The following is a 25,720-nucleotide window of genomic DNA, read 5'->3' as shown; positions in this document are numbered from 1 at the left end:
TAAACAATCCAATTAAGGTGCACCTCCAAAGTTTATCATAGCATAAAATTTTGGTGAATAAAGTTCTTAGGATTGTCTCAAAATCTATTTTTATATCTAATTATAAAATTTTAAAATCCAAAAATAGTTAAAATCAAGTAGATCTATAAACAAATGAAAATCTTGAAAATAGACGATCTAGATAATGTATTGCAGGATGCACTATTTCTGAAACTCAAAATCAATTTTTTATGATCCTTGTGCCTTCAATAACAAGCCTTGCCTCTATCTATAATTGACATGATTTGTCACAAAATATTGCATTCATGTCCCAAAATTTTCTAGAATTTTCTAGCCGGACGATTACAAGCTTATGTGGCACTGTATCATTCATCAGTCCCTCAAGTAAAACTCTATCTGCAACCCAAATTTTAGAAATATAACCTACTCAACCGAATGAACAACCTCAAAAAAAAATTAAAATAAAAATAAAAAGAAAGAAAGAAAAAAAGAAGAAAAACATCCATACGTAGCTCTTTTACCCAAGGGAGTAGGTCTATAGTATGCTCCTACGGGAATACACTACATGCACTCATAATTTTATTGTTCGACTTGTTGGATGGATGGTGATGGCCCTTGTGACCACATATTTTGAAATACGATACCTAAGTATAGAGTGCTTGTTCCTCAGGACTACAAAATTAGGTAGTTCTCTAAAACCTACTATTAGACAAATAGGAGAGGAGTTTGGTTTGATCATTCTACTGAACTTCTAGAGTTTAATTAATAATGAATGCCAAGTCAAATGGAACATAAAAATATCCATGCAAACAATTAAACATGTGCAATTTCCCCAATTTTCTCTTTAATATTACCACTAAAATAGTCACTCCCTCAGCTATAACCTATATTTTAAAAACAGTGGAAGAGTAGGTTTTAATATTAATTGACTTGCCTTAATGAATAAAATAGCCAAAGAGTAGGTTTCGATATTAATTGACATGGCTTTATGAATAAAATAGCCAACAAAGCTAATGAATGTCCATTAATCCATTTTCAAACGGTGTCCCTTTCCAAGGCCTTTCTTCGTTTCTCCCTGTGTACATTCCTTGAAATAATGCTTAGAAACTATAATATTCATCGGTAGATATATTTGCATTTTGTGTATAAGCTAAAGGTTAAAATCATTTCCAACCCACCTTTTTCGGGTTACGACCTTTTTTATGTATTTACATTTTATTTGTTAAATCAGGTTTCAATGAGTCAGTCGACTCACATTTGACCCCCTCGTAAAAACCATTTTAAAGATGGATTTATTTAGTAAATATTTTATAGATTCATTGATCTGTTGACTGCTTTTTATAACACCTAATAATTGATCTGTTGACTGCTTTTTATAACACCTAATAATTGATCTGTTGACTGCTTTTTATAACACCTAAGTTCTTATTAATATGAAATTTTAGGAATCACCCAAGAATTAGTGGATAATTATTCGCTAAAGAAAAATTCAAAATTAGACTTTTCTAACACTTGGATCTGTCTATCTAAAAATGGACGATCTCTGTTCAATCTCGAGAGTTTTTTTTTCCAAATGCACAAAGGGCATAATAGGAACTTTTTTAATTGAGGTTAATCTATGGCTTAAAAAGGTTACATCACCGAAAGTAATGCCACAATTATTGAAGGTGGTTAATACATTATAATCAACAAGAAATTTGACATTATATTCTCTGATATAAAATCACGTCCAATATGCCCATGACGTAAAGAAATTTGACAGCATATTCTCTCATATAAAATCACGTCCAAGATGCCCATGATGTAAAGGTGTTGTCACACCTGGCAAAAAGTTATGAGCATGTAAAATATGGACCCGTGGGAGTATATTGTACATACTTCCTCCGCGAGAAGACGTACTCCAAACTGAAATTTTGGGAACCACCTAAGGAATACCTAAAAATAGAGTTTTGTAATGACTAAATCTCACCCTCCAAATATTGGACGGTTTGTATTCAATCTTGAGATGCTAATCTTTTGTGGTGTATAGAAGATGGTGCAATTGTTTTTTAAAAAAATTGTTTTCTTTTTGCTATGAAGTTACTCTATGAGTTGAAGCTATTCGATCTCTAAATTTTGAGCTCTCAAAATTACTTCTTGATTGAGTTTTACTTGAGGGATTGAGTAGACAGTTGCCCTTGCAAGGGCATAAAATCTTTTGACAAAAAGTAATTCAACGAGCAAATCATTAAAGCGGACGGATCGGTGGAGGTGAGCATGACAGCAATAAGAACACTCGAGACAAGAGACAAAAAAAAAAAAACAAAACTTCCAATAATACGGCTGCAGGACTGCAAGTCTAATTAGTTCACATTTAGAGTACGTAGATGATACGATGTGTTTTATGGAGCAGTTATGATTGGAGTCTCCACTGTTGTCAATTTTTTAGGAAGTTGTAAGCTTGCTTTGAGATTAAAAGCTAATTTTAAAAAAACTTGTATCATTAGTGTTGGCTATGCCGAAGAGCTCTTCCTTTGTTGGTTGTGTGGGTTGGAGAGTTGAAGATATGGGCCTTCCAATTTCAGACTCGAGATTGTCAAGGAATGTTTAGGATTCAATTATAAAAAAGGTATCAGGTTAAATTGGATTTATGAAAAATAAAATTTTGTCCTCGAACGGCCGTGTTACTCTTATAAAAGAGTCATCGGCTAACCTACCCATTTATCAGTTGCCATTATTCTTAATGCTTATAATCAAGTTGATTGAAAGATGACGATGAATTTTCTGCGGAGGTCTTTGGATGGGGGAAGAAATATCAGTTGGGATATAGTTTGTACGCCAAAGATGGAGGGTGGTTTAGGCATCAAAAAATTAAAATTGGTGAATGGGCCATCCTTATCAAAATGGTGGTAGAAGTCCATGACTGAAACTGAGTAGCTTTGGAGGAAAGTGGATCAAAGTACGCAACTCATCATTGGTAGGAAGGGTGGGCAAAATCTTTCACACCTTTGGAAGGGTATTCTTAGCTGTAGGGGTATTGTAATGTACTGCAGTCGATCGGTAGTAGGAAATGGTGAGAAGATTAATTTTTTGTCAAACAAATGGTTGGGTGATAGGCCTTTGAAAATCATATTTCCTCAACTCTTCTAAAAAATCTCCAATCCTTTGGCAAAGGTGAATAAAATTTATGTTAGATAAGAGATGGGGACTATCTGAAATATATAGTGTATTTATAACAGAATGCCTGATTCTATTATTTCACAGTTAACTGAACTACTTGAGGAGCTACAACAGACTTATATCTCTAGAGAGGGAGATGATGAAATAGTTTGGAAGGAGGAAAGTGATGGGTAAATCTGCATATAGATTATTATTTCATGATCGAGTTCGATGGAATAATAGAAATCTCAATAAGATTTCGAAATGGCATGTCCCCCATAAGGTTAATTTTTTTTATGACCTTTTTGCAAAATAGATCTCTAACTGTGGGTAATCTTAGGAAATGAGGCAAGATCCTGGTTAATATTTATTTGCTATGCAAAAGGGATGAAGAAAATGGGGACCATTTTCTTCTCCATTGTGAATTTACAAGTTCTCTTTGGAGGTGGGCATTTCAATTTTGTGGAGTTGCTATGACTTTACCTCAACGCCATCTAAATATTTTGGAGCAGTAGCAGTTAGGTGTGTTAGGTTTGCCAAAGAAAGGAAAACTTTTGTGGGATATTATGAAGACTGCATTGCTATGGGAAGTTTGGTTGGAACAAAATAGAAGAATTTTTAAGTGGAAACTTCTATGCATAAAGGAAAAAAAGAGAAGATCTTACACACTATGTGGCCGTGGTTCTCGACTACCAAGGAGGGTGATGGTGTGTATAAGGTGGATATTGTGATGAACTTGGCAGTTATTATGTGGCATTTTTTTGGATAAATTAGACATGTGGGATGATGGAATCCACAAGCAAATGGATGCATCAAACTTAATTTTGATGGTACTTCGATTGAGAACCTGAGGCCTGCTGGTATTGGAGGTGTTATTTGAAACTCAAATACCGATATTCTTTGTTGCTATTTCAGTCCTTGTGGCAACTCTTCTACAAATATCGCTGAATTGATTGCTTTGCTGAAGCCAACCAGGTAGCTGATTTTTTAGTTAAACATGGTGTGAGTGGTTCCCACATTGTAGTTTGTGATTCCCAGCTATTGTAATTGCTATGTTTTTTTATCTTATCAATAGAACTTCACGATCTTGTCCAAAAAAAAAAAAAAAAACCAAAAACCATATCGTCATTAGCCACCTTGTATATAAATTCTAGAAAGGATTATTTCATTGGGACTTAAAAAGGTTCTTCAAGCCAAATGATTTCCTGCTATTTGGAAACACAATGTCCATTGACTGCCTTGGGTGAAACCCAATCTAAGAGTATTTGTAGGACCCAAGTTTTGGGGATGTAACCACTTCAACTCATAGACCAGCCTCAATTAAAAAATTTTCAAATCACACTATGTGTGCACTTGAAAAAACTAATATCTCAAGATTAAACAGAGACTATCCAACTTTTTGATAGTGAGATCTATGAGTTACAAAACAAAAAATTGATACTTTTTGTTTTAAAAATAATCACCTAGTGAATCTTAGGTGGTTCCCAAATTTTTAGAAAAAAAACAAATCTCCTTAGATGGGTTGTGTGCTCGAGGGAGTAGGAGCATAGTATGCTCCCTTGTGAGCATGGTATACGCACTCTTTCTCCTGATTTTCCCAAATTCAAACTTTGGACCATCCATTTAATGGACTACAATTGTAAATTTTCAGAAGCTCAAAATTAGTTGTCTATTTTTCATTTCTTTCTAGTGTTCACAAAGTGTGTCAAATAAGGTAATAAAATTCTAGATTAGAAAAATTATTTACTTTTGGGAGATTAGACCACCTAATCAAGTGGTCGAGTTAGGCCATATAATCTTTTTCCAGTTATAAATCGCTGAAAATTTTTGGGACCATTATGAACACTACAAATTAGAGATCATAGGAGTCATCACCGTCCAAATGTGGCTTAGGAGGTGATGAAAAGGGGAGCGAGACCGGTCATCATTGTCATGTGATGTGTTACGGCAGCTCCTTTCTCTTTCCATCACCATTCAATTCAATATGTTAATTCCACAATAATGGCCCTCAAGGCTTATGATTAATTGTGAGTATGAGGACTATAATTAGGGAAAAAAGATCACGATGAAAATTTTATGGCCAAGGTATCATTTCAGTATACAATATTTGCCTCTTACTGATTTAATTCAATATTTTTAAAATATATATGGGCAAATTCATCCTAAATATACCTAAAAACAAATGGCCAAAATATTATCTAGCACTTTTGAACTAAGAATAACATTAATAATAAACGACAAAAATTTAAAAGGAAAAAGAAATTGAACGGTTCAGATAGACCCAGAAAAAGAAATTACAAATATGGAATACATGTAAACAAGGGGAAGGCCATGATTATAATTATTTATGAAACTGACTAAAAAGATATTTATTCACAATCTAAGAAACCAACTAATAAGATAATAACAATAACTCAAAAACGACTCGATTCGTTGTAAGAATTGGGAGACCATCCAATTCCTATAGACTCGCCTAGTTCTATTACGGAACCGGGCAAGTTTGTCATGAAATTGGGATTCCAACCAGGCAATATATTTTTTATCATTTCCTTTTTATTTTTCAATTTCTTATATTTTTTGAATGATTCTCAAAAGGTCTGATTCAGATTTTACGATCCAAACTAGATTTCCAAATAACTATTCACCCGGCCGATCTGGATTTTAAAAAACTTTCTCAAGATAATACTAATACCTTAAAATGCTCAAAGGTAGTTATGTCCTGACAGCCAAGATTAATCCTAAAAATAGGTCGTCTACAAAGAGACTATTTATCTTATGTCCATGGAGATTACAAACATGAGCTATCCATCTATTAGCGACATGGTCAATGTCATTGGAAATTTTACACCATGCCTTACAGGACTACATGTTATATTGTATTGGGGATTATTATATAAAGGTCATAATCATTTTTGTTCCCTAAATTTCAAAAAAAGTGATTGTAAGAGTGTTGTTGAATAGACATAAAGTTGCAAAAGAAAAATTCTTGGAGTTCGTGACTCAACCTGAGCAATCCAATTTGACATTTAATGAGTGAAAATGATTGTGATCTCCATGTACAAAAAATAAGGGGAAAAGTTTATATAGAGCCTAGCCTCTAAACAATCAAATTAGAGCCTACCTCAAAAAATTCACTAAAAGAGGTTGTTTTGATGCCCAAATATCCCCAAATTAATCATCTCGGCATTAAGATGAATGGACTTGAGAAAAAATGGATTTCAATTTTTGAAAATAAGGTATCTTGTAATATATTTTTTGACAGTCAATTTTTAAGTTATTAAAGTTTTTATACATCTACTCGATCTACACTATTTTTGAAGCTTTAAATTTTATAATTAAAGATGAAAATATATTTTAAGGCTAGTCAAAGATTTTTAATATTGAAACCACATTTTTTAACACTATTTGAAGGTGGGTTCTAAAGGTGTGTAGTATTTCATAATCTTGATTTTTTACTTACCCTTTAGGGAAACAAGGAAACAAATAATTAAAACCTTACTTGAGATATTGTATAATCAATATCCAGGTACAATAGAAACTATAAAATATATATTTCGTTTTTGTGTTGAGCAAAATTATTTATGAGTAGGTTCACCTACAAGAATAGGTAGATGTCCCACCTCTTTATTATCCTTAAAACCCTTCCCCAGCATTGCAAAGATCAACTGAGCCTCCATGAGTATTTCAGTTTACATTCAAAACCCAAAAAAAAAGGAGAAAAAAAAAGAGAAAAGACAAAAAAAGAAAGAAGAAAGATCAATACAGCCTTTGACAAAAGGGTGACACCATCCCCGACAGGAATTTGTGATATCTTAATACGAGGATCCATGGCTAGAGCTAGATTGAAGTTAACTTGAATGCGTCTGGAAGGCTTCTTGTAGTCTGAAACTGAAGACTCATCCTGAGCAATAGTGCCACCCCATAGTGTATTATCATACATAATGAGCCCTCCAACCTTAACCAACTTTAAGAGTCTATCATGGTGATTCTCATAATTGGCCTTATCAGCATCCACATATGCAAAGTCGAAGGACCCTTCCTCCTTGGACTATTTGTATGGTAAGTTCCATTAAAGGTAGACAATTGAGAGAGAGATAGAGATCTTACATTTTGCAGCAGTTCATCAAGGATTGGCATTGCAGGGGAATGGATGAAGCTGATCTTGTGTGCAACGCCGGCTTTTTTGATGATTGGCATGCCATGCTCCTCGTGTACGTCTTTATTGATATCTATTGCCACCACCTGAACTTAGGTCATCATACAACAATGGATTTGGTTAGTATAAGTGACAATGTTTTCTCAGTACATGAGAAAAGAAAATAGAGGAATGTTCGTATGAGACAGTCCTCCTATGAGACATGACACATGTACAACATCCTTAGAAGACACAACTCTCCTACAAGACACGACACATGTACAACATTGATATCCTTAGAAGTCACAACTCTCCTATGAGACACAATACATGTTCGACACTAGTATCCAGTGTCAATGGCATTCATAAATGGTGGAGATTGTCCATAGCTCCATGTTGAGAGTATGAGAGAGAGAAAATGGGTACGCAAGAATTTACATGGTTCAGCCAATTGGGCCTACATCTACGAAAGGAGAATTAATCTGTATTATTATTACCCTTCTATGGCTCCCTTGTACAGATATATAGAGTTGTACATGATAACATTCTATATTGAAGAGTCCACAATAAGAAACATAGATCAACTTGATTAAGGGAAATCAACAAGATTTAGGAAAGCTGGTTGATATGCAGATATTGCTCTGATACACTAGGCTGTCTCAACACTCCCCCTCAAGTTGGTGCAAAGAGATTGATCGAGCCCAACTTGTCAAGAGCACAAATGAATTTTTCTTTGCCAACGCCTTAGTGAAGATATCTGCAGTTGATTTTCACTGTTAACATTGGGAGTACAAATCGTCTTGGCTTGAACCTTCTCCTTGATAAAATGACAATCAACTTCAATATGTTTAGTTATTTCATGAAAAAGAGGATTAGTTGCAATATGGATTGCAGCTTGGTTATCGCAAAATAATGGTATTGGGTTGGCTGACTTGAAACCTAAGTCATTGAGAAAGGATTTTAACCAAATTAGGTCAGAAGTTGTGGACGCCATAGCACGATATTCTGCCTCAACACGGGATGTAGTGACAATATTTTGCTTTTTACTTTTCCATGTGACAATATTTCCACCAACAAAAGTGTAGAAACCTATGGTAGATTTTCTATATGAAGGGTTACCAGCCCAATCTGCATCACAATAACCAATTATGTTTTCCTGTCCATTGTTTTTCTTCCAGATTCCATGACTAGGGGAAGATTTTAAATATCTTAGAATTCTATCAACAGCCTGCATGTGAGAAGATCTAGGGGTATGCATGAACTGACTAACCATGCTCACTGCATAGGTGATATCTGGTCTGGTAGTAGTTAAGTAAATTAATTTTCCAACAATTCGTTGGTATTGTCCAACATCTTGAAGATGTTCACCATCCTCGATGAAAATCTTGTTGTTGACCTCAACTAGAGTATCAATAGGTTTAGCTCCAATTTTATCAGTTTCTCTTAAGAGATCTAATGTATATTTCCTTTGTGAAAGAAACAATCCTTTCTTATAATAAGCAACTTCTATACCAAGGAAATACCTTAATTTTCCTAAATCTTTAACATAAAAAACATTGCCGAGATATTTTTTTAGTTGATCAGTCCCTTGTATGTGGCTCTCAGGGGCTCTAATGTCATCAACATATACCAATACAACAACAATTCTGATGTAATTCTTTTAATAAACATAGAAGGATCAATAAAACTTCTAGTAAAACCATTATTTAATAAGGCACTGCTTAACTTGGCATACCAGACCCTAGGAGATTGTTTTAAGCCATATATTGATTTCTTTAGTTTGTACACAAGATCTGAATTTTTTCTAGGGTGTCCATGAGGTATTTCCATATATACCTCTTCTTCTAAATCACCTTGAAGGAAAGCATTTTTAACATCGATTTGGAATAAAGGCTAATTTTGATTTGTGGCAATTGAAAGAAGAACTCTAATAGAGTTCATTTTGGCCACAGATGCGAAAATTTCTTAATAGTCTTTACCATAAGTTTGTTTAAACCCTTTTGCAACCAACTTAGCTTTGTGCCTCTCAATTGTATCGCCGCTATTGTACTTGATTTTATAAATCCATTTATTTCCAACCACTTTCTTTCCTTTAGGTAATTTGACAAGTTCCCAAGTATGATTTTTGTCAAAGGCTTGAAGTTCTACTTCCATAGTCTTTTTTCAAACTGACTTGGAAATAGCCTCTTGAAAGTTAGCCGGTTCCATATTGGAAGAACAAGCTAATATAAGAAAGATAATTTTGAGAGATATGAGAGTAATCAACAAATTGTTCAATAGGATAGGTGGAAGCATTATAGGTATAAAAATCATGAAACTTATTTGGGAGACGAGTGGTACGTTGAGGTAGACTAATGGAAGGGGGGGCCACACAAGAGTCGATTTGATGAGGTTCAGCTTGAGGTTCTTCTTCATGAGAAACTTCAACTGCTTCTCCTCCATTCTCATTTTCATCGGTTTTATTAGTATCAAAATTATCAACTGTGATGTTAGGTATAACCATATGTGTCTCCCCCTGAATCAAATTTTCCTTAGTGGGAACAAAATATAGTTCATTTTCTCGACAAACAACATCATGGAAAATGATAATCTGTTGGTTGATTGGATCATAGCATTTATATGCCTTTTGAGTGGGACAGTATCTGATGAAAATACAGTTTTTTTCTTTAGCGCTTAATTTATCAACATTTTGATTGTGCACAAAACAGACACAAAAAAAAAACAAGGCTGCTTCTCTCTACAGGGTTTTAGAGGCCAAAAAAATTTCGACAGGAGGGCTTGTCTGGTGATGGAGAAGCTCGTGAGGGCTTGACCGAGCCCTTTTTTCTGGTGCGGCAAGGTTGAGAGAGGAGGTGTACTGCAATGGCTGCAACCGTGAGATTCTCTATTCTCTAGTGTAAGTAGTTACTCTGGAGACTGATCTGGTTTTTGCGAAGTCTCTTATGAATCTACAGGGATGATGACTTCTCAGTCTGCCAATATTAGCACCTTGCAACTCGAGGCTGATAGAATCTAAGGGCTTGATGGTGCATTGGAAGTGCGAACATAAATAAAAAACTGTAGACAATGTGCTGGTGATGGGGATGCTTGCCTCTCTTTCTTGCTTTCTCTCTCAAAGATACCTTGTTGGCTGGTGGTGCAGAATCTAACGGCAAGAACATGACTAAGAGAGAAAGAGAAAAAACCGTGCCAACCAATGAACCCTTATTTGCCGAAGAAAACAGTGAATTGATCTTAAGAAAAAAAAAAAAAGGCTCATGCAGCAGATAGAACTAATCAAGACGAAACTAATCAACTTGGCTTTGATACTATGTGGAGAGTATGAGAGAGGGAAAATGAGTACGTAAGAATTTACGTGGTTCGACCAATTAGGCCTACATCCACGAAAGGAGAGTTAATCTGTATTATTATGACCCTTCTATGACTCCCTTGTACAGATATATAGAGTTGTACATGATGACATTCTATATTTGAAGAGTCCACAATAAAAAATAGAGATCAGCCTGATTAAGGGAAATCAACGTGATTTAGGAAAGCTGGCTGATATGCAAATATTGCTCTGATACACCAGGCTGTCTCAACACTCCACATGCACTTCTAGAATTATTTTCGATGCAGTTACCGTAACTTCCATTTTCCAACAATAGGGGTTGGAGTTTTATCAATATTAACAATATTAATAGTGATTATTTCTATTTGAGCTTTATCCCAACTATTTGTGATTAACTTTAAACAGTATTAGTATTACTATACAAATATAAACATAAAAAGAATATCATCACGTGGCCGTAGACACTTGCGGCCGCGGCCTTGTGTGTTGTCTTAATAAAATTGATTGCATCCTTGTGTCAGCCCTTCCTCTGTCATCTATTATTAACAGATGGCACATGGCACAAGAGGCTGCAGTCACATGCACTTGCGGCTGCACTAAAATCCCAATGAAACATGAATGCCCATACTAATACTGATATTAAAATGATAACACGTATAGAACAATAACATTATCATAAATATTGAAGGGAAAAAGCTTATATAAGGTTGCAACCTTATATTATTGAAGGAAGGTGCACCTCGAAAACCCTACACAAAGATAGAATCGCAGCGTTGGAGAATTTTCCAATTGATCAACTTGATGATGTATGGATATGAAAAAAAAAAAAAAAAAAACGAATTCCAAGCCCAAAACATAATGAGCCTTATATCAAGTTTACTAGACCGTCTATTTTCAACATTTTCAACTATTTTTTATTTGCTCAATCTATACTATTTTTAAAACTTTAAAGTTTATGACTAGGGGTGAAAATAGAATTTCAAGTCATCTTAAGATTTTTGACATAGGAAGACATCTCTGAAAAATTTTTAGAAGTCCACTTTTCTTCTAAATTATGCGAAGGCGACCTTTTACAAACCTCACCCATGTTGAAATACCTTATTATTAATATCTAAATATATTTACATCAATTATATTCTTTTTTTTGTTGCATGAGACATAAATTCTTGCATTAAAGTGAAGTGGGACATAAATTCTTGCATTAAAGTGAATAAATATTTCAAAATTTGATGAAATTTTTGAGAAGTGCATACTTTTCCATCATCAGGCAAAGAGATAGTTGTGGCAAGCAGAGAGTATCCTGTGAAAACTCCAATCTCAATGGTCTTCTTGGTATTTATTAGCTTTAAAAGCAAGCTTATAAGTTGCCCTCCATCTGGTGAAGTAGCCATGCCATCCCTGCTCACTAAACAAATATATAACTTAATAAAAGAAAGTGTATGGACTATACTATAGTTATGTGAATTACAGAAAGATGATAGTCTACGAGGCTATGACTTGTTGATCAAAGGACATACAATGAATGAGAGAGAGTGGATCAATAATGGATTCTGATTCCCACCATACCTCTTGCTATTGGATGAATAAATAATGTTTAAATTCACTTTAGTCCACAGGGATATAGTGTAGGATAGGGTTTTGGTGCATCAACCACGAGACTTGTTGAAATGTGGTCTCCTATAAACTTTGGATCTAAAATTTAACCGATTAGTAATCCCAACCTCTCAACCACCAGGATCATGAATCCTAAAATAAGCAGATTTCCCTATCACCATAATCATGAATCTTGAAAAGATATGGTTTTGTAACTTCAAAATTAACAGTGTTTTTAATTTTATTGTAGATATTTCATTTTTATTATTCGCAAATCATTTATTCGTCACTTTGTTTTTTAGCTATAGAATATTAGATCTAAAGTTGAAATGCATTTGTCCTTGTGTTGTACCGGCCCTTCTTACTTGAGCTATTGTATCAAAGCTGGAGGGCATGGGGCTGGACTGAGAAGAGGAAGGTTCAAAGCCTTGGGGCACCCTCTTATCCCTTGTACAAGGATGCATGTACATGGGTTGTACCTGCAATCCACTACAAATCCAAAGTCTAGCCAGCTATAAGCCAAATATGGCTTCGACCCAAGTCGACCAAGGATGTATTTCAAATCCTAAATCCAACACTAAGAAATATTTTCTTTTATAAAGGGATTGCATTTGAATAGGTGCATCTCTCATGTAGCATATAAGAGTTGGAATGTAACCAGAGCAAGTGTATACCCCTAAAATTTTTTTTTTTTTTCCTTTATTTTCACTACCTAAATTACTTATAGATTTCCAAATACATAGTAAACAATAAAACACAAAAAATTGTAAGGACTCTCATTTTCTTACACTTTAACAATTATTTATTACACATACAAAATTGCATAAACTTGATCTTAAGATCATGAAACACGTAGTACTCAGAGGAATAAAAACTAATGCCGCAAACCATAAAGAAGATTGTTAGAGGATTACCTCAACTGGACTCTGCAAACCCTACTCTGGTTCTTCTTTAATGGTATATGAGATCAATGGTCTATTTTAGATCTTTGATGCATGGGAAACCATAAGCTATAACCCTTAGTCAATCTCTAAGTCTCAGAGCAATGGAATAATACATAAACTTAAGGCCTCAATGCCATATGTGAATGGGGTATGCCCCCCTCTCAATAGAATAATACATAAGCTTAAGGCCTCAATGCCATATGTGAATGGGGCATCACCCTCAATATTGACTCTATTTCCCAATACAGCTATCATATGTACATGTCATATGATGGTACAATGATGACACTTTGTCTCTACAGGCCTACCATCACATACAATAGTCACACAGTCCCTTGGTTCTCTAACTTGTGCAACTTCGACATCATCAAATAATGACCCTGATAACCATCATCGGTTGTGCCCTAAGCCTAGGTAATTAAGGGTTTTTATACTCGATTGGCCTAACATGTTAGGCTCTTTCTGAGTATCGGCAAAACAATATTTGTCTATCTTGGTCCCTTTGGACCATAATTTCTTGGTCCCTTTGGACCACAATTTCTTGGTCCCTTTGGACCACACTCTCTTTGTCCCTCAGGACCACACTCTCATTGGAGTTTAGTGTTCCACTATATCAAGTATTGAATATATGCTCTCATAAGACCTTAAATGACCAGAAACCCAACACTATATTTTCCATGCTATAATTTCGTTCAAAGAGAATGATAAATGCAATAAATGTGGTCAAAATCTTTATACATGTAAGGAGGTTTGTGGCCACATAGATGAGAGAGAGAGAGAGAGAGAGAGAGAGAGAGAGAGAGAGAGAGAGAGAGAGAGAGAGAGAGAGAGAGAGAGAGAGAGAGAGAGATCACCTTAGATGGGCCTCAGTCGCACTTCTTAGGTCTTTGACAACCTCTGCCTCTCGAGGATACACAGTTGTTTGCATGACAAACTGTAAAAGCAAAATAATCAATAGTTATACCTCTAATATCTCTAGTGAGAAATTGTTAGAAACTTTGAGGTATGGCAAAATTTCAAAAGGCTATTTATGATAGATATTAATCTTCAATTCCAAGAAGGAAAATTCAGAATCTACCATCTCTATTCAGGTGAAAACTCGAAGTAACATTTCAAAGTCGATGGATTTAGGGTCAAGGCTGATTTATGGCATACAGTTCAAGATCCATAGTGTCTTGCCTGTAAATTGCCAGTAGAACTAACTAGATCTCACTTAAATCACAATTTTTTTTTTTAAATCAATAAAGAAAATTATCTATTTGAGATTGAAATATAAGGAAAAATCAAACAATAAAAAAGTTAAAAGTTACCAAACCAGGATCACAGGCGTGGCACTCGGAGCTAACGGGTGCGTCATCTATCCGTCAATGCACTTTGAGTTGACATCACTGTGAGCTCCGTTTTGAGTCCGAAGTTCACAGGAATTCTACATAAGCCATTTTAAGCCTATTCCAACTGAAATCAAGATATCTCCAATGGAATTTTCTTAAGAATTGGCCTATCTTCCCCATCCTGACTCCTACTAGTAATCTAAACCACGCCGCATACAATTATATCATGTTTTACATTTTCTAAAATGAGACTGCTTTGGCTAACTTCTATCTTTAATATTGTGCCTCACAGACAAACCTGGAAGTTTTCCCTTCATATTTACAGGGGTAATTTAAACAGAAACTCAACAACTATTGATTACAAACATATGAAAACTACGTCTAGAGGCTTCCAGAAAAAACATGGCTTGGATTTGAGTCAAGAATAACGCTTTAGCATACTTTGAGTTGTCATCGATGCAATAAAAGTTGATGCCAATGCATACTGAGTTAACGCCCAAATCCCATGCCAGATGGGCTCTAATTTGGGCTTAAGTCACTAAAGATCTCGAATGGTGTTTCTATAGGTCAAATGTGATTTTCCATGGGTTTTACCTAGGACTTTGCCTCTAATAGGCACTTCAAAGTTAATGTTGCTTTCTCTAGACTTCCATTTTAGGTCATATGTACCTAGATAAAGTGATTGAATAAGGTTTGAGTTCAAGAGTCATGGTTCAGATCACCTTGAAGTTCAATCAGCCATTGGGGTGTCTCAATAAGAGCATGCTCTACATATGACAATGTTTTGTGGTATTTTGAATGTGATTATGTTAGGGTACACACATGCGATTATTTATGAAATGTACTCAATATTTTTTAACACTAATTATCATTTCTTTGTAGTATAAATTTTTTTTTGAGCAAGGGGTTTTTCGTTATTAAGAGGGATAAAATAGATATTTATAAAAAAATTTAATAGCATTTAATGCTAAATGTGGATGATGTCACACCCCCTGTTGATGATGTATTTCTCCACAGTAATTAATAAATGCTCTCCTATTTATCATGAATTTCTACTTTGCCTTTAAATAATTGTCTAAAATATCTTTAGATAAAAAAGTAATATATTATGGGGTAAGGATATTAAATGCTCAAAAACGTTGAGTACATTAAGCAAATACTCACATGTACAAATCTAATATAACCCACTTAAAGATTGTATATAATGATGTTAACGATGGTTGAAGCACATTGAGGGTCCTTCTAATTAGCAATCTAAGATGCTAGATAGAGTAATGAAAATTTAGAGTTTCCTAAATCTTTTGCACAATGTTGCGATGTAGGAAATTTGGTTATTTATTATTTCCAAAATATTGTGGAAGCATACTGTTCATTTAGTTTAATGTGACTTCTTCAACCTATTGAATAACCTCAAAGGAAAAAGGAAAAAAAAAATCGTACATGCACTTAAGAAAATAATGTCCCGAAATTGAATAAAGGCCATCCAATTTACCGAGGGTGAGACCCAAGTGTTAGACATCGTATAATTCAAATTTCTCTTTTGAAAATAATTATCTAACAATTATTAGGTGGTTCCCAAAATTTTTTATTGTAAAAAAGTCCTCTCAAGCCTACGGGAGTAAATTGACATTATGGCTCTTATGAGCATGGTATACACACTCTTTACTATTTCCTTAAATTTTTGTACTATTAATGTGCATGTAACCTCGATATAAATGTTTCCCTTTATTCAATCGAATTTTAGTATTACATATAGAAATTGAGAGGTTATTTTTATTTTTGGACAGCTCAGTGATCGACTTCAAATCTGTGATGTCGTGTTACCCTCCCAAACAGATACAATCAAGCCCAATAATAAATCCTGTAAAACTTTGGCTGTGTTAGCCAATTTGGAGGCTTATGTAGGTTCTAATAAGCTTTTATAGGCCTGATCTTTTGCTAAGTGTAAGGAGTTAGAGTCTGGCCATTCATATTTGAGAGCAGTGTTTGGATCAGACCTCCTAGTGTCGATCTAGATTGTCCGAATCGACAATCCAATAATTATAAAAAATATAAAATAGAAAGAACTTGCATAAATCATCTTTCTCATCTATAATACGCCGTTTATGGTTTAAATATTAATATAAATATACTATAGAAGAGGACATTATGGGTTTTGAATAGAATATAGCCCTTCTCGCTGTCCAATTTAAAAGCGAACCACTAAACGTTTGATCTAAATATGACATCTCAGAGTATTGTATTTTTATTATTTTTCTATAAATTATATAAAAATAAAATTTGGTACGTGTCATCATCTCAATGGGGCACACCTAAAAATATATTAAAAAATATTTCTGATAAAATTCAATGACTAAAACGCCCCTGACATTTTCAGGGGCATTTTAGTCATTTTATTTTATGGGGAACATTGTTTTTATGTTTTTTTACCTGTGCGAGTTTAAGAGAGGAGTGCGTGCCCAAAATTTGGTGTTACAATATTTTGTAGACTAAAACTTAAAAATAAAATAGTGTAGGGGTGTGACATTGTTTGGAGCTATCTCAACCATCTATTCGGAATGGACGGTTGGATGGTGAGATTTATATAACTTTTATATAGTAGGGGAAGTATATTAAGCTTGCTCCTATAGGACTAGTAAAAAGTTAGAGTGTAGGGTGATGTGACACTTATTTGAGTAAAAAGAATTAAAAATTGGAGAATAGGGCTAAAATCGTGATAGTAAAACTCCCACACTTTAGTCACCACGTTGTTGTTTCCATTCCAATCATTAACACCACCCCACTAATGCTTTAAAAAAATGCCCACTCCCAATCTACTTGAAAAAAAAGATATAAGCTTGTCTTCTCGTGATTTTGTTTCAATTCCAATGAGTAACAACCCCTAATACCTTCTATTAAGCTTGCGCACCAAGATGAATAACAACCCCTAATACCTTCCATTAAGCTTGCGCACCAAGATAACTCATGCAGTCGTCTTCAACTTCCCATAATAGTGAAAATATCAATTAATTGAAATAGAAATTTAAAAGTAAACCTTTTAATATAAATTGTTATCATTTGACTCCCTTAATGAGTTTGCATGGGTTTACAACCCCTTTAATTGATATTTTTTACTACTTTAAAATCCAAAAAAATTAGTTGTCTAAGAAAAATGTGGCAATTCAAATTAAAGAAGATTAAAAACAAATTAAATTTATATTTTTGATGGAAATTGTGGTTTAAGTACAACAAAACGAACTAGCACTAACTGGCATCATTAAAAAGAGGCCATTTTGTACTTTAAATTTACTCTACTGGAGTATTAGTTATTGAGAAATTCTCATGATTGATAACTTCCAATAATTTATAAAAATTACGTCTGTCGTGGAACTTCTCATTTTAACATAGATTAAAAGAAAATGGAAATTTTCGGTAATTATCAAATTTTGGTCACACTTTGGCTATTTTTTGGTGTCAGGATAAATGAGAAATTGAGCTTGAGCTTGATTAGCGACTCTGTTTTTTTTTTTTGACAAATAGTACATAGTAATGAAACTTAAAACGTTGCGCTATAAATACCCAGCCTCTATCGTTTTGACCCAAGCCCGATTCTGATCGCAGTGACCATGCTAATCTTCTTTGTATCGCTCCAATTTCTTACTATTGAACTAATCACAAAGGTAGTTCTTATGAGTCAATAGGAATTTTGACTACAAATCCTTTTGAGAAATGTTATTGTGAAATGGGGATAGTATTATATGCTTTCACCAAAGGGTGACAATTAAAATTGGAGAGGTATATAATGAGATTATTTACCATGTTATAAAAAATATCTTGAGCCATAAATATGAAGTTTATTACTCATTGGATGTAAAATCTCTTCATTAATTTGGCTAATGAGAAAATTGGAGGCAAATTTTCCCTCACTAGTTTTGGGTTCCAAAATGAAGGTTAAGATATTTACATGGAAAAAATATATCCTAAGTTTAGAACCTAATGCAAGTAGGGAAATCTTTCTATGTTTTCTCTATAATATAGAAGTTTTATCCTCTCCCTACTATCTAGACGTCTATTTTTTATCAAGAGAGTCACTCACCATTTGATCTTAGATCCGACGTCTCAAAGTATTTTATTTTAATTTTTTTTAATACAAATTTTCTGAATATAAAATTTGGTACGTGCCATCTTCTCATTGGGGCGCATCTATAAAAAATACTAACAATATGTTTTCAATAAAAAATAATGACCAGAATACCCCTTGAAAGTTTTAGGGGTATTTTGGTCATTTTATTTTATTGAAAATATTTTCTTTTATTTTTCGTTAGTGCAAGTTTAATAGAGGAATGGAAGTCCAAAATTTGGTCATTTTATTTTAATAACCAAAATCCCCTTGAAACTTTCAGAGGTATTTTGGTTATTTTATTTTATTGAAAATATGTTTTTTTATATTTTTCGTTAGTGCAAGTTTAATAGTGGAATGGATGTCCAAAATTTGGTGTCAAAATTGTTTATAGAAAAAATAATTAAAAATAAAATAGTGTAAAGACGTGACATTGTGATTGGGGCAATCTTAGCCTTCCATTAAAAAATGAACTGTTGGATAAGGGGGAGGATAAAACTTCTATGTTGTAAGGGAACATAGAAAGCTTTCCCATACAAGTAAGTGCAGACATCGTTTGGCCTTGCCCACTTAAATTGAACCAAATAATGTAAAGGAAAAGAATTATATAAGATAACTTTGTGCTTTTGAAATAAAGTGTGCTTCAAAAGCTAACTGAAAAAGAGGTGCCATTTCCTAGAAGTCAAAGAAATAAAATATAATGGCATTATCCACCATGGAAGCCGAGTATGTGGCATGCTATCAAGCAACCAAGGAGGCCATGTGGATTAAGAAGTTTCTTAATCAACTTAATTTTCATCTTGTACGTTGTGAGGCAGTGCGGATTTTTTACGACAACACGGTGGCTATTTGTGTCTCCAAGGAGCCTCAGTTTCACAAGAATTCCAAGCATATCCAGCCATACTTCTATCACCTGAGAAACGAGGTGTGATTGAAAGATATCGAGATCAGCTACATATCTATAGTTTTGATGATTGTAGACTCTTTGACTACAGGGGGTGCCCCTAATGTTTTTGTAAGACATGTGAGAGAGATGTGGATTATAGAAAGTGAGAAAGAGATAATGTAAGGCCTTCAAAGGTCAAGTAGGAGATGTTAGGTTTATGTAGCCTTTAAAGGCCTTATGAGTGTGTGATGAAATTTTTTTATAATGGAACATAAATCCAGTGGGAGTGTGGTCCCTCGGGGACCATACTAAGCAAACGATGTTTTGCTGATACTGAACTGTGCTTGACGATCTAGGTCAGTCAGTTGGAAAACCCAAGATACCTGGGCATAGAGAACAAACCGAGAAGGGTTTTTGGGTTATCCCTTAATGAGGTCGGAGTTTATGCCTGGAAGAGTGAGCCAAGGGATTGTGACCCTTGTGTGTGATAGTAGACTTATAGAGACGGGGGTTAAAACCTCATCCATGATCCATCACACGGCATGCATATCGATAGATTGTTCGGGAAAGCCACATATCCACCTTTTAGACTGAAGCATATGCATGTGTGAGAGATACCCCTCTGCACAATAGAGTTATGGTCGCATTATGTCGTGGTGACATTGACTCGTCTCTAGGGGAAGACCTGTAATCCACAGACTGGGATTGCGATCCTTTGGCTCATCGATCTGACTTTGGTGACCTGCGAATGACACTTTTCTTGGACTGTGTCATGAAAAACATTGGGTTGGTTCGATAAAACAAGTGCTGTCTGTAATCCACAGTTGAAGGTAGAGTACGCCATGATTACTGATTGAATTCCTGAACCATATGGATCCATTTTTCATCAAAATAATTTAATTGTATTTTTTTTATGATATAAATTATTTTATAATTATTATTTGAATTTTTATGAATCTTTTGATATTTTATTTATAATTTTTGGACTTATAAAAATAGAGTTGTTGATTTTACAAAATTATAAAATTCAAATAATGTTTTTAAAATTTTAAAATTATATAAAATCTCATGGGGGCCCATAGTGCACATGGGCCCACCATGTGACAAGTGGGTGGGACCCACATGTGCCACATATGGGTGGCACGCCCCACCCCTTGCATGCTTCCTTCTCATTGCTTTGGAATCAAGAAATCTAAATTTTGGTAAGTATATCTTGATGCATGCGATCAAATTGAAATATGGTATATATCAGCGTTTTAAAAAACGCCGAGTCAAACCGGACTCGCCCGATTCGACTCGGAAATCGTGAAAAGGGACCGGATCGCCCAAAAAGTCGGAAATCGTCCGGTTCTAGAGAGAACCGGACGATTCTGTACAGTGAATCGCCTATTCACTGTACGGAATCGGCGAGTCCGAACAGTGAATCGGCGATTCCGTATGGATTTTTTTTTTTTTTGTTTGTAATCCATGATAGATTTTTTTGTAATACTTGATCGATTTTTTTGTAATCCATGATCGAATTGTTTTTGTTTTTTTGTAATCCATGATCGAATTTTTTGGTTTTTTGTAACCCATAATAGAATTTTTTGTAATCCATGATCGAAATATTTGTTTTCTTTTCTTGTAATCCATGATCGATTTTTTTATTTTTTTTTTTTTGTTTTGTAACCCAAGATAGAATTTTTTGTAATCCATGATCGAATGTTTTGTAATACATGATCGAAATGTTTGTTTTTTTTTTGTAATCCATGATCGAAATGTTTGTTTTTTTTTTTGTAATCCATGATTGAATTTTTTGTTTTTTGCTTTTTTTGTAACCCATAATAGAGTTTTTTGTAATTCATGATTGAATTTTTTGTAATCCATGATCGAACTATTTTTTTCTTTTTTTGTAATCCACAATTGACTTTTTTATTTTTTTTTGTTTGTTTTTTTTGTTTGTTTTTTTTTGTAATCCACGATCGAATTTTATGTAATCCATGATCGAATTTTATGTAATCCATGATCGAATTTTATGTAATCCATGATTGAATTTTTTGAAAATTTGTGATTTTTTTTGTTTAATCCATGATCGAATTTTTTTTTGTAATCCATGGTAGAATTTTTTGAAAATTTGTGATTTTTTTTTTAATCCATGATCGATTTTTTTGAAAATTTGTTTTTTTTTTTTTTAATCCATATTATTCAAAGAGAAAACGAGAGAGATGATGATTCTGAGGCCACCCTATCCCAGCCATATTATTCACATATCGAGTCCCAACAGCAACAGTGTAGGGATGAGCACGAAATACTGTAAATTAAATGTTGAATGGCGGTTCATGCAGGGAAAGAACATATCAATATTCGCATATTCATTCAAAAACATGAAAATTCTTAATGGAGTACCCTCATTTTTTATGGAATTCCTAAAAAACAATATTTATAATGAATTTTAATAATTTTTTCGAATTTTTTTTAAGCTTTATACTGACCGATTCACCCGATTCCTGATCCGGATCGCCGATTCGCCGATCCGGATCGGTTTTTTGGAAGCCCGATCCGGGTCACCGATCCGTTTTTTAAACCATTGGTATATATTGACCATATCTTATACTAAATATTATAAGCATATATTAACTTGTTATTTCTTATGGAAAATATAAGATGGATTATGCAATTTTATAGAATGCAAAGTATTTTTAATAGATTTAATTTATTTAAATATATTGATGGGAAAATGGTTTAAGGAAAGGGGGATAATGGTCCATGCACATTCCATAATGTTGATGACCCATCTATAGAATGGATGGCTCAGATATCTCATCCCACAAGTCACCCTAATCAACGGTTCATATTCAATCTAAAAAAAGAGACAAACTAGGAGAAATCCTAGAACTAATTTTGCAATATAAATAGGAGTGTACCCCCTATTCTCTACACACCTTCTCTCTCATACAACTCTCTCTCATCTTTCTCCTAGAGGGACACACCCCACTCTTTCTAGTGTTCATAAGGTGGGTCAAATAAGATCATAAAATTCTAGATCAGAAAAAATATTTACTTTTGGGAGATTAGAGTACATAATCAAGTGGTGGAGTTACGCTATATAATCTGTTTCCAGTTACAAATCGGTGAAAATTTGTGTGACCCTTGAGGCCACTCAAAATTAGAGCTCATAAGGGTCATCACCATCCAAATGTGGATTTGAAGGTGGTTGAAAAGGGAGCGAGACCAAGCATATTATATATATATATATATATATATATATATATTATTGCCATGAGGACAATAATTAGGGAATAATCATCAAAGTGAAAAATTTACGGCCAAAATATTATTTCACAATACAATATTTTCCCCTTACCGATTTAATTCAATATGTGCAAAAAAATATATTAAGTAGCATATTTTTAAGAAGTGTAAAAAGTGTGTTAATTGCACCCAAACCCACCTTGAGCACTCTTGCACCCTCACATATATGTGCACACACTTTTGTGTCCCCTGCATTAGTCTATATATACTAAGTGTTTTTGCTATAAACACATCGGTTTTTCTTTTCTATTTTCCAATTTGGAACTAAAATACTACTGCCCCTCTCTCTATAATAATACATTTTAGAAATGTTACAGTTGGACTCTGCATTATTTCTAAATAAAATCTAGAATTCTTTTAAGGGAAAGTTTATATAAGGATCATGCCCTAAACAATCAAATTAAGACGCACCTCAAAATACTCAAAAAATCATTAGGAAAGATTATTTTGATGCCTAAAAATCTTCAAGTTGTCATTTTAACCTCAAGATGCATGGACATGATAAAAAAGGGATCTCAAGTCATGGAAATAAAGCATTACAAGATGTAATACATTTTCTAGAACATTAATTTTCAAGTATTCAAATATATATACTCTATATACACTAATTTTGAAGCTTTAAATTTTATAATTAGAGATAAAAATGAATTTTGAGGACATCACCAAGATTTCTAGAATTGAAATAACATCTTTTGATAGTATTTGATGGTGCGCCTTACTTTGATTGTTTTAAGACTTCAACTTTATACAAACCACATCCTTCTTTTAATCGAAAAAATACTCAGTGTGTAAGAATTTTACATAAAAAAATTACATCTTATGATAAAAATTTGGAAGTGCACCTTAATTTGATTGTTTAAGGTTGCAAACTTATACAAAGTTGCAAACCACACACTCAATGTTACATTGTTCTATCTCTTATAAATATTTTGATAAATTCCCCCTACACAATTAGAAAGACTATAGATTTGTGGGGCTTTGTGCATTTAGTAATTTAAAATTTTGTAATAGAATTCCTCATCTTGAAAATCAAAATGCTTGCCACTTACCTCAAATTTCCAAATGAAAAATTTCTTGAGCGCTCTTCTTGGAGCAACATTTACACTTACTCCTTCTGGAAAATATTGTATCTAGGAGGATTTCTTATTTGAAATTTGGGGATCTCCTGTAGAAACCATATGAGTATTTTCAAGAAAAAAATCGGTTTTGAGGTACCTAAACACCAAGATCTATGTGAAATCTTTGAACATGTTCTTTTTTTTTTGATGGCTCACATTGACTACTTTCTTTTCTCTTTTTTCTAGCTTGGTTCTGAGCTAGTGGGGGCCAAAACACCAAAATTTTGGGTCTTAAAACTACTCAAAGCTAAAATTTTACAAAGGATGAATAATTACACCAATTTCCCATGCAAATCCTATTTTAGTAAACCATGTTTACTAATGAAAGGTGTGCCGCCATGGAGCAATTTCATCCAATATTTTTATACCCGTGGAAGAATAACTTCTCCATTACCATGAAATAAATCAGCTCGTGGTTTTTATTATGGAAAATGGTTTAATATGGTCGCAGCCCTATCAAAATAAGCAAAGCCTAATCTCATAATTCAACAAAAATTGCAATTAAAACATTGGAAAGCCTTTACATGAAAATCTCAGCTTGAACATATTAGTTGTGAAATAAAATTAGGATTGTAAGCTCTAAAAATCGTGTATATTGTAACTTATTATTTAGACCGTCCATTTAGACCTAAAATTTAGTGTTCATAGATCCACAAGATATGTGCCATTTTTTCAGTTTCAAATTTTATTATTGGTGTAGATCTATCATAGAGATTTCCATTATTAAAGGTCCTTTCCGGACGAGAATTTGAGGTAAGAGATTTCCATTATTAAAGGTCCTTTCCGGACGAGAATTTGAGGTAAGACTGTATTTTGTTTACATAAAGACTAGGCCGTATAGAACCTTCATTCTTTTATACTTTATACTTCGAGTATACAAATGCATTCCCACCCATGGATCATATGAACATATAGTAATTAATGGTAATCCTTTCTGTTGACTTCGCCATTGGCATGAAAATTAAAAATAGCGTTTAAGCCTCCAAGATCAACAAAAATGTTATCAAGTTCACACTGAGAATACCAACGTTGCACCTAAATTTATTCATAAATATCATTGGTATTGGTTTATGTTTATCCCATATGCAGCTTAGTACATGATTACCAAAGGGTCAAGTCTGGATCGGGTTGTGGTAGTAGCACCCACACCCTAGTTATCAAGTTACAGTTTTCATTACTAATCACACCACACCGCTAACATTTTCAAAAAACTAACTCCTAAACTATTTCAAAAATGAGGTAGGGGCATGTCTTCACCTGAATTACCTAAAAAAGAGAGACCTTCCACTTTTGGCTTTAAGGATGTAAGTGAAATGAGAGAGAAATAGAGAGAGACCATCCCTCAAAGAGATGAAAGTTACATGAGAGGGGATAGGACCTTCCTCTTTTAGCTATAAAGATGTAAAAAATGATAGAGAGAGAGAGCACACATCTTGAAGCAATTCATCCAAGTAGGGAATACCAAGAGAGTGGACGAAATTGATCTTATGTTCTTATCGACATCTATAGCTGTTACATGAAATCATCATTATAGTCATCAACCTCATTATTGTCATTTTATAAGTATCTTTAAAAAAAAAATTATATAATGTGTTGATTTTGTACTACAAAAGTAAGATGCATCTCAGAACCTACCTGAAAAGGTTGTTTTAATGTTAGAAAACCCTTTAGTTTATCAGAACTTGTGATGATAGAAAACCCAGGTTGTTTCAACGTTAGAAAACCTATTAGTTTATCAGAACTTGTGATGATAGAAAACCCATTGGAAGGAGAGGAACACAAGGACATTTGAAGGAGTGCTTTGAGAGTTGGAGGATGTTATAGATTGAATGCAAAATACTGTGGAACATGATA

At 33.9% G+C, this 25,720-nt stretch overlaps 1 protein-coding gene across 2 annotated transcripts; it reads right to left on the bottom strand.

Annotated features, from left to right (window-relative positions):
* Positions 1–6,622: 6,622 nt before the first annotated feature.
* Positions 6,623–25,354, bottom strand: LOC148781927 (putative caffeoyl-CoA O-methyltransferase At4g26220). 2 transcript variants are annotated; one of them, XM_088867325.1, is made up of 5 exons: positions 25,297–25,354; positions 13,996–14,075; positions 11,858–12,002; positions 7,246–7,380; positions 6,623–7,039 (listed from the first exon to the last, which is right to left on the bottom strand). In XM_088867325.1, exons 2-5 carry the CDS (start codon positions 14,067–14,069, stop codon positions 6,800–6,802), a joined length of 594 nt encoding a protein of 197 aa, XP_088723451.1. In that variant the 5' UTR covers positions 14,070–14,075; positions 25,297–25,354; the 3' UTR covers positions 6,623–6,799. The 2 variants fall into 2 exon arrangements, with proteins under 2 accessions (XP_088723451.1, XP_088723453.1); XM_088867327.1 differs by having other exon boundaries at positions 7,015–7,380.
* Between the last annotated feature and the right edge of the window lie 366 nt (positions 25,355–25,720).

The sequence above is a fragment of the Amborella trichopoda genome, chromosome 5, assembly GCF_054954075.1.
Source record: "Amborella trichopoda isolate Santa Cruz 75 chromosome 5, AtrichopodaSantaCruz75HAP2 v2.0, whole genome shotgun sequence".
In the NCBI taxonomy this organism is placed as follows: Eukaryota; Viridiplantae; Streptophyta; class Magnoliopsida; order Amborellales; family Amborellaceae; genus Amborella; species Amborella trichopoda.
This window is presented reverse-complemented; position numbering and strand designations above follow the sequence as displayed.